Source organism: Mus pahari, chromosome 17, assembly GCF_900095145.1.
Source record: "Mus pahari chromosome 17, PAHARI_EIJ_v1.1, whole genome shotgun sequence".
Classification (NCBI taxonomy): Eukaryota; Metazoa; Chordata; class Mammalia; order Rodentia; family Muridae; genus Mus; species Mus pahari.
In genome coordinates this window covers 46,927,842-46,944,569 of record NC_034606.1, presented here as the reverse complement: position 1 = coordinate 46,944,569, position 16,728 = coordinate 46,927,842, and the positions used below count along the sequence as shown (strand labels likewise).

General features: G+C 52.1%; 2 protein-coding genes across 2 annotated transcripts in view; both read left to right on the top strand.

Moving 5' to 3' along the window:
- The window catches only part of Rangap1 (Ran GTPase activating protein 1), a 38,268-nt gene extending 35,805 nt beyond the window's left edge, over positions 1–2,463 (top strand). The window contains exons 15-18 of the mRNA XM_021216266.2: positions 314–416; positions 1,153–1,241; positions 1,331–1,452; positions 1,631–2,463. Coding sequence (XP_021071925.1) covers positions 314–416; positions 1,153–1,241; positions 1,331–1,452; positions 1,631–1,700 — 384 coding nt within the window. The 3' untranslated portion in view covers positions 1,701–2,463. The remainder of the gene's footprint in view (positions 1–313; positions 417–1,152; positions 1,242–1,330; positions 1,453–1,630) is intronic.
- Positions 2,464–9,806: 7,343 nt separating this feature from the next.
- Positions 9,807–16,728, top strand: part of Chadl (chondroadherin like) — a 12,776-nt gene continuing 5,854 nt past the window's right edge. Inside the window, exons 1-5 of the mRNA XM_029548155.1 lie at positions 9,807–9,859; positions 11,136–11,310; positions 11,931–13,637; positions 14,050–14,216; positions 15,546–15,744. Coding sequence (XP_029404015.1) covers positions 9,852–9,859; positions 11,136–11,310; positions 11,931–13,637; positions 14,050–14,216; positions 15,546–15,732 — 2,244 coding nt within the window. The 5' untranslated portion in view covers positions 9,807–9,851 and the 3' untranslated portion in view covers positions 15,733–15,744. The remainder of the gene's footprint in view (positions 9,860–11,135; positions 11,311–11,930; positions 13,638–14,049; positions 14,217–15,545; positions 15,745–16,728) is intronic.

Sequence of the window (16,728 nt, the reverse complement as noted above, 5' to 3'; positions counted from 1 at the left end):
GTTCATCTCTCTGCCTCAGCCGTCATCAGCTCTTTGGGAGAATGCCTTAGGCGGGTGAGGCAGGAGCCAGACACACCTTCACAGTGTCCAGGGACAGTGGGGGGTTATTGGTATCAACGCGCTTGCTGCTCAGACCTGTTGCAGCTAGGTATTCACCAGGCTCTAGGGAATCCTCTGGGGAAGTAGCTACCTGTCCCTGCTGCCCGCCACACCACTCCCCTATATTGCCCGGGCCTTCTGCAGCCATCTTGTATGCTGTCAGAGCCTCAGGCAGGGCTCTGGTGTCTAACCAGCCGTTACGTCTTGTCCTCAGACTGATACCTCCGACCCTGAGAAGGTGGTTTCGGCCTTCCTGAAGGTGGCATCTGTGTTCAGGGACGAAGCCTCAGTAAAGACAGCAGTGCTGGATGCCATAGGTAAGGGGAGGCGGGCAGGGCTGGCAGACTCAGATGCTCTGCTCAGTTCTGCACTGGGAAACATTGCAAAGCATACAGTTGTACGTAGTTAGAACTTAGGGCAGGTCACTGCCTCTCTTAAAAAGCCAGATAGGCAAATCTGTAAGACTCAGTGAGTTCTCCTGTCACGGAGACCCTGCACACGTGGTCACAAAATCATAACATTTCCTGGAATCTTTGTGACATCTCCAAGCCCTACCTGTCTCCGAGTCACTGTTTCCAATCCAATTCTTGTCACCTTATACCTGTCACATCTGTTAGAGCCTCCAGGTATGTCAGGTTTGGCCCGGTAGAGAAGAGAGGAAGGCCCGGGGAAGGATTGGGTCATGGCGAGAGAAAAGGAGCAGAGACACACGCCTCTTCTAGGCTGTTCTCTGGGGAACTGGGGACATTTACAGATAAAGACTTAAGTTCTTTTCTCCACTAATATCCAAAGCCTCCCCTTGTGGTTTCCACCACCCTGGCCCCATGTGCAGGCAGTACAGAGTGGTACTGTCACACCATTTTATAGGAAGCTGGGGGGGGAAGGCGTTCCCGCTGGTAAACCGAGTCTTCCTTTGGTTCCCGTATTCTGACCCAAGTCAGCTGTACCTGCACCCCTTCAGTTTCTACCTCTTGTCAGGGGCTCCCTCCGGCCACCCGTACATCTAACCCTCTCCTGCCTGCTTCCTACCACGCTCCTTTTCTGCCCCTGTAGATGCCCTCATGAAGAAGGCCTTCAGCTCCTCCTCTTTCAACTCCAACACCTTCCTTACCAGGCTTCTCGTCCACATGGGTCTGCTCAAGGTGAGGCTTCCTGCCAGACTCTGAGGTCACTGAGGGAAGCAGCAGGGCTCCCAGGTGACCTTGGAGCTTATCCCTCCCTTTATTTGCAGAGTGAAGACAAGATCAAGGCAATCCCCAGCCTGCATGGCCCCCTGATGGTGTTGAACCACGTGGTGAAGCAGGACTATTTCCCCAAGGCCCTTGCACCCCTGCTGTTGGCGTTTGTGACAAAGTGAGTGGCAAGGCCTGAGCTAAGGCTCGTGGGTGGGGTCAGTCCCCCTGCAAAAGCCAGAGGTCCTAACTTCCCAGTGGAGCACACCCCAGCCCTACCAGGAAGCTGACCTTTCTGACACCGGAGCTCTTGGGGGCCCAAGATGTCCGCGCCACTCACTTAGCCGTCTTCTCCACAGGCCCAATGGTGCGCTGGAAACCTGCTCCTTTGCCCGCCACAATCTGCTGCAGACGCTATACAACATCTAGATTTAAAGGCAACTGCTTCTTGTCCCTCGCCCTGCCCCAGTGACTGGGGGTCTTGGATGGACTGAGCTCAGCCAGCATCTCCATTGGATATTTTGACCAGAGGCAGGGGAGGGTCTAGGCTCCCATGTCATATTGGTCCTTTGATACTGTGTTGGTTTGGTGTGTGTGTGGGTATGTACTTCCTGTCTGGATTGCAGATCTTCATCTCCCTGCTGGACTAACCCAGGTCCACTGTGGGGAATTGATGCCCAGGGGAAAGGTAGAAAGCTGCTTTGTTATTAAACTTAGGCCAACTTAGCCATAGGCCCGTTGGCTGTCCTGCCTGCCCTGCCTTCCTGTCCCACCAAAGCCTGGGGAATTTCTGTGTGCTGTGTCCTGCTGTGTCCACCGTGCCTAAGGAACAAAGGCTGTCGGAGATGGGCTGTCATTAGAAACTCTGGCCTTAACCCTGTGGCTTGGAGGAGCAGCCAGGGGAGTGGGAGCTGTCTGGGGTACCCTGGTTCTTGGACCCAGTAGAAAAAGCACCTTGGCTGGCCCAGCACTGTTCTTCATCCTGGGGAGTGAAGGGCAGGTCCCCTAATGCCTGAACCACATGTCGGGCCTACTCTTTGAGGGTTTTCTAAGACAGGAGTGTGTAATACAGATGGAGCCAGGTAAGAATGCTCTGTGACTTCCCGAAGTGGCTGCTTGGCCACCTCCTACTTCCCGTTGTGTTGTATGTCTGGGCTGTGCCTGGGAGCTTCACAAATAAAAGTCATCTGTGGGAGTTGTACAGACCCAGAACCTTCTTTCATCAAAAGTGGGGATGGGGAGCTGGTGAGATGGCTCAGCGGGTAAGAGCACCTGACTGCTCTTCCAAAGGTGCAGAGTTCAAATCCCAGCAACCACATGGTGGCTCAAAACCATCCTTACGAAGATCTGACTCCCTCTTCCGGAGTGTCTGAAGACAGCTACAGTGTACTTACATATAATAAATCTTTAAAAAAAAAAAAAGTGGGGATGGCTCAGGACTCAGTGGTTTGGAGGGTCCAAGCTCACATCTCATGAGCCATGTGCAGAGTAGAAGGACCATGTGTGCCCACCAAGTGTGTCATAGGGATGGAGGCTTTAGGGCAGGGTCCCGCCTCAGTCAGAGGGGCAGCTGATATCTCCACCTGGGCCCTCAGTGCTTCCTCTGCCCTGGCTGGTGTGGGGCAGGCATCTCCCTGTGAGCTGCAGTGCTAAGCTGGTTCCAGTTCTATAAACCTGCACTTGAACTCCCAGTCTAGCCTGGAGACTTCACAGTAGTGTCCCAGTGTGTGGACAACGGACAGTGCGGAGGGAAACCTTCAAGTACTGAAAACTCTAAAGCGTCTTGAGGTTCAGATGAGGGCAGCAGGATGGCATGTGACCGAGAAGATGGGGTGAGAGGCCTGCTTACCTTCCAGTAGGTGACATGAGGCTGATGGTCCTCCCATGTCATTTATAATGGTTGAGCACACTTGCTGCTCTGGAATATCCACAGTTGAGTTCCCAACACTCACATGGTGGCTTACTTATTAACTATAACTCCAGTTCCAGAGAGTTGAAGCCCCTGAAGCTAGACTATAGGCTATTGTGAGTAGCCATGTGGGTCCTGGGAACTGAACTTGCAAGGGCAATAAATTTTGTCCTGTGCATTGGTATCTTGGCTACATGTGTAACCCGGGTCCTCTGGAAAAGCTATCATGCTCTTAACCACTAAGCCATCTCTCCAGTCACAAGGCTTCTAAGTTTTGTTTCTCAGGATAGGGTTTTTTTTTTTTTTTTTTTTTTTTTTTTTTTTTTTTATAGCCTTGGCTCTACTGGAAGTCCATAGACCAGGCTGCCCTCTAATTCAGACATCCAACTGCCAAGATTAAAGGCATGCACCACCACCACATGAAGTATGAAAAAATATTTTAGCAGTGTATACACACATAAAATGAAGGGGCTGGGGAGAGGGCTCAGCGGGTAAGGTCACTTATCTCTTAAACCCAGCAACCAGAATTCAATCCCTGAGGCCCTTGAAGTGGAAGGAGAGGCACTTCCTGCATTGTATGTTCTAATCGCCACAAATACACTGTGGCTGTGCACACTCCTATACATATACCCATTAAACCTTTCAAATGACAAGATGAGCCAGGAGGTAGTGATGCAGAGGCAGGCAGTTTTGGCCAGCCTGGTCTAAAGATCAAGTTCCAGGACAGTCTAGGCTGACATAGGGGGAAAAAAAAAACAAGACAAAAGCCCAAAAGAGAACAGAGATGTCATTCAGTCAGAGTGCTTGCCTGACGTGCATGAAGCCTGGGCATAAACACATTGCACACAAGTGGAGGCAGGAGGATCAGAATTTAAAAGCTTCTCTCAGTTGCCTATTGAGTTCAGGGCAAGCCTGGGCTACACGAGGCCCAATCTCAAAAATAAAAGCTGGAAGGATCATAGAGTATGACCAAGATAAGGTTTTTTCACTGAGATGCAGGATAGTTCACAGCATTCTAATTACAAAGCTGGAGCAGAAACAGCGGAGGTTTGAAGCCAGGGCTGCAGTACTGGCTCAGTGGTTCAGAGTGTTTGCTGTTCTTGCAAAGGATCTGGTCTGTTTCTGCATGGCAGTTCACAATTCTAGTCCTAGGGGATCTGAATCCCTTTGACCTTTGCAGGGACCAGGCTTACACATGTTGCCAGGTACACATGCATGCAAAACATTCATACACTTAACAATTAAAACTACATAAATCTAAAGAAGGGAAACTGGTACAAGCCACATAGTGATATTTTGTCTCAAAAGCACATGTGGAAGCCGGGCGTGGTGGCGCACGCCTTTAATCCCAGCACTCGGGAGGCAGAGGCAGGCGGATTTCTGAGTTCGAGGCCAACCTGGTCTACAAAGTGAGTTCCAGGACAGCCAGGGCTATACAGAGAAACCCTGTCTCAGAAAAACCAAAAAATAAAAATTAAAAAAAAAAAAGAATATGGGAGGGGGGCTGGAGAAATGGCTCAGTGGTTAAGAGCACCACCGACTGCTCTTCCGAAGATCCTGAGTTCAAATCCCGGCAACCACATGGTTGCTGTAATGGGATCTGATGCCCTCTTCTGGTGTGTCTGAGAAGACAGCTACAGTGTATTCATCCATAAAAATAAATACTTTTAAAAGAAAAAGAAAAAAAGGGGGGCTGGAGAGATGGCTCAGCAGCTAAGAGCACTGACTGTTCTTCTGAAAGTCCCTAGTTCAAATCCCAGCAACCCCATGGTGGCTCACAACCATCTGTAACAAGATCTGACATTCCTATTCTAGAGTGTCTGAAGACAGCGACAGTGTACTTACATATAATAAATAAATCTTTAAAAAAAGAAAAAGAAAAAAAATATGGGAGGGCTAGAGAGATGGCTCAGTGATTAAGTGCACCAACTATTCTTCCAGAGGTTCTGAGCAACCACATGATGGCTCACAACCATCTGTAATTGAATCTAGTGCCTTCTGGTGTATCTGAACCCAACAGTGGTGTACTCATATACATAAAATAAATAAATCTTAAAAAAAAAAAAGAATATGGGAGCTTAGCTATGTTAGCTCACACCTTTAATCCTAGCACTCAGGATACAGAAACAGGTGGATCTCAAGTTGCAGGGCAGCCTGGTCTACAGAAAGGGTTCCAGGACATCCAGGGCTACACAGAGAAACCAGGTCTTGAAAACCATTTTTTTTTTTATGGCTACTTTTCTTTTTTTTACTTTGAACATTAGCATGAAGTTGGTTACCGTACACATCCAAAGGCCCAGCATGTTGGGAAAAAAAAATCATTAAATGGCACACCGTGTACCAGAGTCTCAATAAGAATAAAATATACAATGCTACATTGAGTGGTTAAAAATACACAAAAAAGTAGTTTTAACAATCTATAAATTTTTATACTTAAAATCATGATTGAGTTGAAATAAAAAAAAGTGCATTTCCATTACTAAAAAAATAATATTGGTATAGTTAACACAGGGAAGAAAATCATCACGCCGGGGGTCTGACAGGATGCTAGGGAAAAGATGACTAAGGGAAGCCAGGCATCTGGACCAGTTCAGAGCCCGCCTGGCTCCNCCCATCATGCAGCTAGCTCCCTGGGCCAAGCAGCCCTCCTCTCCCTCCTTCCCGTCCNAACAGACTCTCTTCTACCCACCACTCACCCCTACCCCCAACTGAAGGCCCAATAACCTTCTTTACAGCATGACAGGTGCCTTCCCTCACCAAGTCCCAACTTGACCTTCAACGCCCTCTACAGAGGTAAGGAAGAGACACTGTCCCATTCGAGATTAGACGTAGTCTTAAATCTTCTTGCCCTTGCAGGCAGGACTGGAACCAAGCAGCTCCTGCTTTCTTACACTCCTCTGGACGAACACTCAACAGCAAGCTTTGTAAACCTAAGGCTAAAGATTCCTGGCAAGACAACTGGACTTCCTTTAAGAAATGAGAAAGTGCAAGTGACCTCAGGACTGTGGGGACACCAGGCCACCTGCCACCTACCCTGGTCACAGTTTCCCTTCCACTTCTGTCTGGGTTGGAATTACAAGGATTCCCCCATCTGGCATTGCACAGGCCCTTGCTGCATTTTTTTTTTTTAAGAAGAAAAAGAAAGAAAAGAAAGAAAAAAGAAAGAAAAAAGAAAGAAAAGAAAGAAAAGAAAGAAAAGAAAAGAAAAGAAAAGAAAGCACTTTTGAAGAGATGGCTAAATGATTAGTTAATAGCAATACTGGTTATCTTTAGAGAGAAGCCAAGTTCAGTGACCATTCTGCAGAGGAACAATCTGTAGGAGGCAAGAAGGCAGTTTGCTTCAACACAACTAAGTAGCCATTGATTCATACTTTGGGGTCTGACCCTGGGCAGTTTATTTTAGGCACACTTAATGACAACACAGTTTGGTGAAGACGTCCCTGGTAACTAACGATCGTGTACAATAAAACATATACAAATCTTAAGGAACAAAGTAATCTAGATAAAGATGATACTATATGGAAACAATCTGTAAAGTACATGTGACACGATCGTTCAGAAGATGGGTTCTAGAGGCTGAGAAAAACAAGCTCGCAACGGTCTGGGGGAGGATCACACGTGATCTTGGCCACACAGATAAGTGTAAAGGTCACTGGGCTATTAACCAGCTTTCTGGGTGGATAAAAGGTTATGCATCCTTTCCTCGGAAGGAACAACCCAAGAGTGTTTAATATTCTAGGTTCTAATGCTGATTTGTGGAACTTCTGTGCCTCCTACAGCTCAAAACCTTAAAACAAAACAAAGACATGATTTGGGGCTAGTGAGATGGCTCAGAAGTTAAGTATAGATGCTGTTCTTGCAGAGGGCATAGGTTCAGAACCCAACGAGGGGCTCACAATAGCCTTTAAGTCAAATTTCAGAGGGTTCAACTCACTCTTCTGACCTCCATGGGCTCGTGAATGCACTTGATCTGCATATAGTCAAGCTAGGAAATGAATAAAAATTACCTTATTGTTGGAAAAGCCAGAGAAGGCCCACAGCTCACACCCTAATGGAGAAAACCAGGAACTGGTTGTGGTGTGGTGATCCGCATGGTTGGGGGGTGAGGCAGAAAGACTGCTGTGAGTTTGAGAACAGACTAGATTGCAGCGTTCAGAGTGAGGTTTCATCTGCGGGGGGGGGGGAGGCAAAACTACAAAACAAAGATGTCCACTTACAAGTGGTGAGTTCCTTTAATCCCTGCACTTTGGGAGGCAGATATCCAGGAGTTCGAGGCCAGCCTGGTCTACAAATTGAATCCAGGACATCCAGGACTACACAAAGAAGAAACCCTTTCTCAAACAGAAAATAAAAGCACATACTGTTCTAACAAGGACCTGGGTCCCATTCCTTGCACCCACGACAGGTGACTCACAACTTCCTGTAACCCTAGCCCCAGAGAATCCAATGCCCTCCAGAACTCCTTGGGTACCTCCACTCATGCACATACCACACACGTAATTTTGGGGTTTTGTTGTTGTTTTGTTTTTTTGGTTTTTCAAGACAGAGTTTCTCTGTGTAGCCCTCCCTGGCTGTCCTGGAACTCACTTTGTAGACCAGGCTGGCCTCGAACTCAGAGACCCTCCTGCCTCTGCCTCCTGAGTAGTGCGTAAAGGTGTGGGCCATCACTCCTTGGTTTGAGCTCTGGAATTTAAAGCCAGCTTGTGCAATAGAGATGCCATCTGAAAAGAAAGGGAGAGGAGGAGGAGGAGGAGGAGAGTGGAATGGCACTCACTGTTTGGACCAGAGAGCACACATAATTTTCAAGAGGAATGATTTTTTTTTGGGGGGGGGGGCGTTTCGAGATGGGGTTTCTCTGTATAGCCTTGGCTATCCTGGAACTCACTTTGTAGACCAGACTGGCCTTGAACTCAGAAATCTGCCTGCCTCTGCCTGCCGAGCTTGGGATTAAAGGCATGCGCCACCACTGCCCAGCATGCTTGGTTGTATTTTAAGAATGTCTCACATACATACATACATACATACATACATACATACATACATACATATATAAAAGCTTAAGCTGGCTAAACTCAGCAGTGACAGCACACACCTGTTGTCCCAGTGCTTCAAAGCTGGAGCCAGAGACAAGAGCTGTCTCAGATGCACAGCAACTTTGAATCCAGCCAGGATTTCACAACACCTTCTAAAGGCCAAGCACACTGAAAACTGAAAGCTGCCACACACCAGAAACATGGATCTAAAAATGTATGTGAGTGTTTGCTGGGACCCAGCTGTGCTGTCTCTTGATGCAGAGTGTTTGTGGGTTTGTTTTTTAGACAGTGTCACACTATGAAGTCGTGTCTGGCTGTTAGTTCCTGGAACTAAAGGTGTGCACTACCATATCCAGCCTTGGAAGTTTTGAGATGTATATATAGCCTCCAGAGATACATGCTTAAATGAGCCTTTTATTTTCAAGACAAGGAAGGTTTCAGTGAGATCTCTGGCTGGCCTTTAACTTTCTATGTACCCACTAACAGAAAAAAGGGGGAGGGTGGTAGAGGATCAGTAAAAATATCTACGATAGGACTAGACAGGTGGCTCATTGGATGAGAACACTGGCTGCTCTTGTAGAGGACCTGGGTTCAAATCCCCACATGGAGGCTCTGGCGCCCTCTTCTGGTCTCTATGGGTACCAGCCGTGCTTCAATGCACTGTACACATGTAGACCACTCACATATAAAGTTTAAAAAAAAAAAAAAACTAAACTAAAAAAATTTAAAATATCTTAGATGGACCGGTAAGTCTGGTATATTTTTAAATCCTTCTGGTTCCATCTCCCGAGGTGTACACAACCACCTGGTTTATGCCTTAGGTCTGTTTATAGAATGAAACACCATATAACCCATTCGTTTTTTTGTTTGTTTTTCCGAGACAGGGTTTCTCTGTGTTCTCTGTGTAGCCTTGGCTGTCCTGGAACTCACTCTGTAGACCAGGCTGGCCTCGAACTCAAGAAATCCGCCTGCCTCTGCCTCCCAGTGCTGGGATTAAAGGCGTGCACCACCACTCCCGGCCATATAATCCATTAGAAAGTAGATATGACTCTAGGCATCAATTTGGATGTCCTCAATAATACGTTCAAGTGAGAAGGAAAATGGTTGCAGGATGCAGATATACGTGTGTGTAGTAGCGTCAGTGTGTGTGAGTGCAGAAGCTCACGGAAAGGAAGGAGTTAAGGGTTCCCAAGCACCTGGGTACCATGCTCCTACCTTAAAGCCTGCAGCAACCTCCTGAGCTAGCTTTTAACTTTCAGTCTCTGAATAGCTCTTCTTAGGGTCCCGCAGAGACCGCAGGAGCCCAGTGATGCTGACCCACCGGAAGGCTCCTCCAGATACCCCCATCTCCATCACCACCCATGCCCACCGGTCAGTCCAAGGACTCAGGCCTGGGCCATGTTGTTTAGCCTGTGCTGCACAGGCAGCTTGTAACTCCAGCCTCTGCTCCCACCCCTGCCCACAGCCCGGGGAAGCCCCAGCTCGGCTGGGCTGCTTACAATGCTTCCCATTCAGCTCTGTCCCGACTGCCAAGCCCATGGGCAAAGGGGGGTGGGTACTGCCGGTGGCCAGGCAAGGACTTTCCCCGGTCTTTCCCTTGTGCGGGGCCTCCAGACAGGGCTGGCAGTTCCAGTCGGCATGGAGAGGTAAGTTTTGGGGCCCAGGGAGTTAGACCCAGATGGTTGGAGATGATCACTTATCTGCTCGGTGCCTCTGAGAGGCCAGCTGCAGAGCCACGGGATCCTCCTGTACCTGAGGTTCCCCAGAGGTGGCCCCTAGAACAGCTGCAGAGGTAGCTGTGCCTGTGCACTCCGTGGGGTGGTCCTCTGAAGCCTAGTGAAGCGGGATCCATGGCAACCGTCTAGACCCTGGCCCTTTTTCCTCTTCAGTTATCAGCCTAATGGGCCCCCTTCCTACCCCGACTCTCAAGCCAGAGTCTGGAGGCAGCCGTCAGCACTGAGAAAAGGGTGACTTCTGGGGCTAAAGGGAGACAAAGCCAGACAGTAACAATCCTGGGAGCAACGACGGGGAGGTCCGTGGGATGGCATTCCAGCCCATCAGGGAAGGCAGCTCAGAACTTACCTGCGACCCAAGCACATTACAGGGGGAGCTGAGTGAATTCGCTGCTGCTCAGGCTGGACAGTGGTATCCCTCAAGGTGTGTGATGGAGAATCTAGACATTCTTCTTGAGGCACAGGAATTGGGACTTTTCACTCACGGGGACAGCGAGACACTAGGGAGGTTTCTGTTGGGAGCATCAGGATCCTATCTGTATTCTGGAAAATTCCCTCTGGCTGTTGGGTGGAGCAGGGGGGGAGGCCAGGAGAGCCATGGCGGCAACCATCATCCCTAAGAAGAGATGCGCAAGTGGCTGGAGTTGTGAGGTAGAGGGACGGACAGATGGGTGGGTGCATCAATAAATAGACAAGTGAGATCTATCTTGCCCCCCCTGTAGTACATAACCCGGGCCCTCAGTTCCCCTGTCACTGGCCAGTCAGCTGTGTGGATTCAGGTAACACAAGGACAAAGGGGAAGCAGGCATATTACTGTGACGGCATCTCTCAGGCCCTTCATCATCTGGACCTCCCAGTCCCCTAAAACTTGGGCTTGGTCTGGGCCTTCCCTCCTGCTGCCAAGCCAGAGCTGATAAGAGAAGCCCCTTCCCCTCCCCCCAAATGAAGTGAAGGAAGCAAGCCATAATCGCACTTTCCTGTGCCCAGAGAATGAAGGAATGAAGGCCTGGAAGAGTTCTGAGGCAGGAGTTGGCTGTCCTGTGTCAGGGGTTCAGTGCCCACTAGCATTGATGTCCCCCCATAGACAGCAGCACCACCTCTCTCTCTCTCTCTCTCTCTCTCTCTCTCTCTCTCTCTCTCCCTCCCTCCCTCCCTCCCTCCCTCCCTCCCTCCCTCCTTCCTCTTCCAGGCCCCAGAGCTCCACCTGGGTCTTCCCATTGTTGCTGCTTATGGTGTTGCTCCCGAGCCCAGCCTGGCACGTAGCCGCCCAGCAATGCCCACAGTCCTGTGTCTGCGACAACTCTAGACGGCATGTTACCTGCCGGCACCAGAACCTCACCGAGGTGCCAAACACCATCCCTGAGGTCAGGAGAGGGAAAGTCCTGGCATGGGTTGGCTGTGTGGCAAGAAGGAAGAGTGGCAGGAGCCAGGGCTATACCAGTGGCTCTACCACTGGCTGGCTGACTCCTGCTCCTGGAGCCTGGGTATCTAGGTCTGAATGGGAAGAAAAATAACCACCGAGGGCCAAATCCAATGACACACACATGCCTTTAACCCCAGGATTCAGGAGGCAGAGGCAGGCAGATATCTGAGTTCAAGACCAGCCTGGTCTACAGAGTGAGGTCCAAGCTAGCCAGACCCAGGTTTACAACAAATAGCAACAACAAAAATAAACTAAACAAGCCAATAGCAGTATAATTTATTTAAAATCCGTCTCGTGTGGCTGAGATACCTACGTGACCTGCAAATAATAATGTATTTGTGGCAGGTCCTGGAGTGAACTGGGAGTGGGGTGGGGTGTCTGGATAAGAAACTCTTTTTTGCCCCGTGGTGTTATGAATTCATGGGGAAGTAAGCCAAGAGCAGTGATAAGAAGGAACCGGTCACAGTAAGGGCTGCTCGGTGGCTAAAGAGAGGTGATGGGGAGAGGCCAAGGCTCGGGCCCCCGTGTGGCTCATTCAACCTTCCCCTCTCCTGTCCCCAGCTGACCCAGAGGCTGGACCTCCAGGGCAATATGCTGAAGGTCCTCCCTGCAGCGGCTTTCCGGGACCTGCCCCACCTCACACATCTGGACCTGCGGCACTGTCAGGTGGAGCTGGTGGCCGAGGGTGCCTTCCGTGGCCTGGGTCGCCTGCTCCTCCTCAACCTGGCTTCCAACCGTCTGAGCGCACTGCCCCAGGAGGCGCTGGACGGGCTGGGCTCGCTCAGGCGCCTGGAGCTGGAGGGGAACATGCTGGAGGAACTGCGGCCGGGGACCTTCAGCGCCCTGGGCTCGCTGGCCATTCTCAACTTGGCCCACAACGCCCTGGTCTACCTGCCCGCCATGGCCTTCCAGGGGCTGCTGCGCGCCCGCTGGCTGCAACTGTCGCACAACGCGCTCAGCGTCCTGGCCCCCGAGGCTCTGGCCGGCCTGCCGGCGCTGCGCCGTCTCAGCCTGCACCACAACGAGCTGCAGGCCCTGCCCGGGGCCGCCCTGTCCCAGGCCCGCAGCCTGGCGCGGCTGGAGCTGGGTCACAACCCGCTCACCTACACGGGAGAGGAGGACGGCCTGGCGCTGCCCGGCCTGCGGGAGCTCTCCCTGGATCACGGCTCCCTGCAGGCCCTGGGACCCCGGGCCTTCGCCCACTGCCCTCGCCTGCACACCCTCGACCTCCGCGGGAACCAGCTCACCGCCCTGCCCCCGCTGCAGGTCCCCGGGCAGCTGCGTCGCCTGCGGCTGCAGGGCAACCCGCTGTGGTGCGCCTGCCACGCGCGGCCCCTGCTCGAGTGGCTGGTGCGCGCTCGGGTGCGCTCCGATGGCGCGTGCCGGGGCCCGCGGCGCCTGCGAGGCGAGGCCCTCGATACGCTGCGGCCCTCGGACCTGCGCTGCCCGGGCGACGCGGCGGCGGAGGACGGGGACGAGGACGAGGACCGGCCGGCCGATCCCCGCGCCCCTTCTCCTCCTCGCTCCCCGCACGGAGAGGCCGCGTGGGCCACGCCCTGCCCTCCGGCCTGCGCGTGCGTCGCCGAGACCCGGCACAGCGCCTGCGACGGCCGCGGCTTGCAGGCCGTGCCCCGCGGCTTCCCGAACGACACCCAGCTCCTGGACCTGAGGCGCAACCACTTCCCCTCGGTGCCCCGCGCGGCCTTCCCGGGCCTGCGCCACTTGGTGTCGTTGCACCTGCAGCACTGCGGCGTCGCGGAGCTGGAGCCCGGCGCCTTGGCGGGCCTGGAGCGCCTGCTCTATCTCTACCTCTCCGACAACCAGCTCTCGGGTCTGAGCGCCGCCGCCCTCGAAGGGGCCCCCAACCTGGGCTACCTGTACCTGGAGCACAACCGCTTCCTGCGGATCCCGGGGGCCGCTCTGCGGGCCCTACCCGCCCTCGTCTCGCTACACCTCCAGGACAACGCGGTGGACCGCCTGGCGCCCGGGGATCTGGCTGGAGCGCGGGCTTTGCGCTGCCTTTACCTGAGTGGCAATCACATCACCCAGGTGTCACCCGGGGCGCTCGGTCCAGCGCGGGAGATGGAGAAACTGCACCTCGACGGGAACCGGCTGCGAGAGGTGCCGACCGGAGCCTTGGAGGGACTGCCGGCGCTCAAGGAGTTGCAGCTCTCGGGGAACCCGCTCCGGGCTCTGCCCGACGGCGCCTTTCAGCCCGTGGGGCGGTCGCTGCAGCAGCTCTTCCTGAACAGCAGTGACCTGGAGAAGGTGGGTGCTGGCGGATGTGCAGGTGGCAAGCACGCGTCCCTAGGAGGCATTCTTTCGGCCAGCATTTTAGGCAGGGCATGAGAACGAACGCCAAGATAATCCAAACGTCCCCCTCAGCCTTTAAGGAGCTCAGGTGCAGCTAGAGTCATGGAAGAACTTAAATCTGAGCAGTTACCTGCTGTTGAGAGTCTTGGCCATAATAAGGGTGGGGTTCGGCCTAATTGAAAGAACCTGGGCATTGTGTGAATTGGAATAAGATCAACCTGGGTTCTAACCTCCGGCCTGCCCCTCCACCGTAGACCACCTTGGGTCTTCCATCTCTCTCCTAGGAGGGACGATGGAGCTCCCTGCAGACCTGGCACAGCCCACCCGGCGGTGGAGGCTCACAACAGGACTGGGTTCTTTCTTGCAGATTTCTCCCAGGGCCTTCTCAGGCCTGGGAAAAGGGCTCCGGAGCTTGTACCTGCAGAAGAACCAACTTCAGTCCCTGCCTGCCCCGCTGGGGTTCAGTGGGCTGGAGCTCGTTGACCTCAGCGGTAATCCTTTCCACTGTGACTGCCAGCTACTCCCGCTGCACAGGTACACCCCCTGTCAGGACTCCCACCAGAGGTGGACCAGCTGCTGCTGGTCAAGCCCAGCTGTCTCCTTGGGGGGGGGGGGACTGTGGCTGTGCACCACGAGACTTGGGATGGTGTTTAGCTTACAGGTTACTTATAGTTCAGCAAGGAAAGCCAGGATGGGGGCTCCAGGCAGGAACTTCCCCAAGGCAGAGGGAGGAACAGGTGTGCTCAGCTTGCTTTCCATATAACCCAGGACCACCTACCTGGGCTGGCACTGCCTGCAATGAACTGGACCCTCCCACATCCATTATTAATCAAGATAGTGTCCCATAGATATGCCTGGCACAGGTACAAAACTAAGGTTTAATTCCTTCATAAATCAGGATGATGTCCTTGCTTGGAGTGCTGGGGCCTGAGAGACACATGCACATCTGGCAGTTACATAAACATGCAATGAGAAGCTGGACGTGGTTGCCATGCCTGTAATCCCATCCAGCACTTGGGAAGTAGAGATAGGACGCAGGAGTATGATGTCAGCCTGGACAATGTGAGACCCACCTCAAAACACAAAGCAAAGGCTAGGGACGAAGGTCAGTCTGTAGAGTGCTCACCGGGTATGTACAAAGCTCTGGGTTTAGTTTCTAGCGCTTCATAAATCCTGGTGTGGTAACACACATCTGTAACACAGCACTTCTAAAGATTAGAAGACCAGAAGTTGAGGTTGGAGGCCTGGAGCAATGGCTCAGCGGTTAAGAGTGGTGACTGCTCGTCAGGTGTTGTGGCACACGTCTTTAATCCCAGCACTCAGTAGGCAGAGGCAGGCGGATTTCTGAGTCCAAGGCCAGCCTGGTTTACAGAGTGAGTTCCAGGACAGCCAGGGCTACACAGAGAAACCCTGTCTTGAAAAAACCAGAAAAAAAAAAAAGTGGCAACTGCTCTTCCAAAGGTCTCAAGTGAGACCCAGTTCTTGTTCTAATAGAACAAGCATCTGTGGTCAAGCGAGCCGACGCTCTAGTAAGTTTAGGCTCTGAAGTCTTACGAAATGAGTCCTGTGAAGGGATGGGGAGCGGGAGCAATCCGGCCATGTCGCCAGTCGCCGTGACTGCTGGAGAACCAGTGTCAGCAGCTATAAATTGGTGAGGCAGACAGTGCCTGGGACATGAGAGTGCTGATCCCCTTTCTATGCAGAAGGGATCAGAGGCTTGAAGCGACATGGAGGTGAGCCACCCAGCCAGAACTCAGTACACTGCCTCCAAGTTCTTGAGCTCTCCTCATGCTCCTCAGGGCCACTCTCACCCATGTTCATCCAGAGTGGGCTCCCCATCTCTCTCTCTCTCCTCCTTCTCAGGTGGCTCACTGGGCTGAACCTGCGGGTAGGTGCCACCTGTGCCACCCCTCCCAGTGTCCGTGGCCAGAAGGTGAAGGTTGCAGCTCCTATCTTTGAAGCCTGTCCCGGCTGGACTGCCCGGAAGGCCAAGAGCACACCAGCCTCCAGGGTCAGTGCCAGGAGAACTCCCATCCACAGCCGGCACTGAGGGACAGACAAGGTTAGCCCTGGGATGCCGAGCCCCGACTTTCCTCAGTCCTGCCTTGTGATTCCTGAGCTGGGCAATGACCCATGGTCTCCTTGCATGATACAGTAACATCCCTTCCCCTCATACTTTAAGGAGATGACTTGATGCTTTTGTGGACGCCACAACTTATCCCATTTCTGTTTTTACTGGATCTGTGTGGACCCTGCCCTTTTCCATCCTGACCTCATAGACCTGGCTCTTTTCAGGGAGGAGAGCAGGAGTTCAGGTGTGTTGGCTCTGCCTCCCAACCACCTGTCAGTCACAGGTTGAGCTGTCACTTGATGTGATATTCAGGTCCAATTCAGCTCTCAGTTGGAGCAATGTACCTTGATGTATGTCTCTGAGGGCTGAGCAGGCTGCTGCAGGGTGAGCCCCCAGATGCAGGAGGCCCCAACGCAAACACATAAGACCAAGTGTGAAGTCCAAAGGGAGACCATGTCATAGAGAAAATGAGCAAAGAGAAAGGCATCAGGAAAGTGGGGGGGAAGGCAGTGCCCTTCCCCCAACGCTGGGCTTGAAGACTTGAGGCAATCAAGTGGTGTTTATAATAGTTCCCTGAGGTTGTTATGAGACTGAACCGTGAACGGAGTACAGGAGCAATGTTCCTGATTGTCCTGGAGGTTTGAGGTTGGAAATCAAAATGCTGATTTTCAATGGTAACTCACAGCTGTCTGTAATCCCAGTTCCAGGGGATTTGAAACCCTCACACAGACTTAGGTGGAGGCAGAACACCAAAGTGAATAAAATTTAAAAGGTGAAGGGGTATGTGTGTGGTGATTTTAAGAGGAGAGAGGGATAATAAAGGATCCCATCTTGCTGCTGCTGGCCAGTGGGGGGCCTGTGCCATTTTTTTTTTTTTCTTCTTTCTTCTTCTTCTTCTTCTTCTTCTTCTTCTTCTTCTTCTTCTTCTTCTTCTTCTTCTTCTTCTTCTTCTTCTTCTTCTTCTTCTTCTTCTTC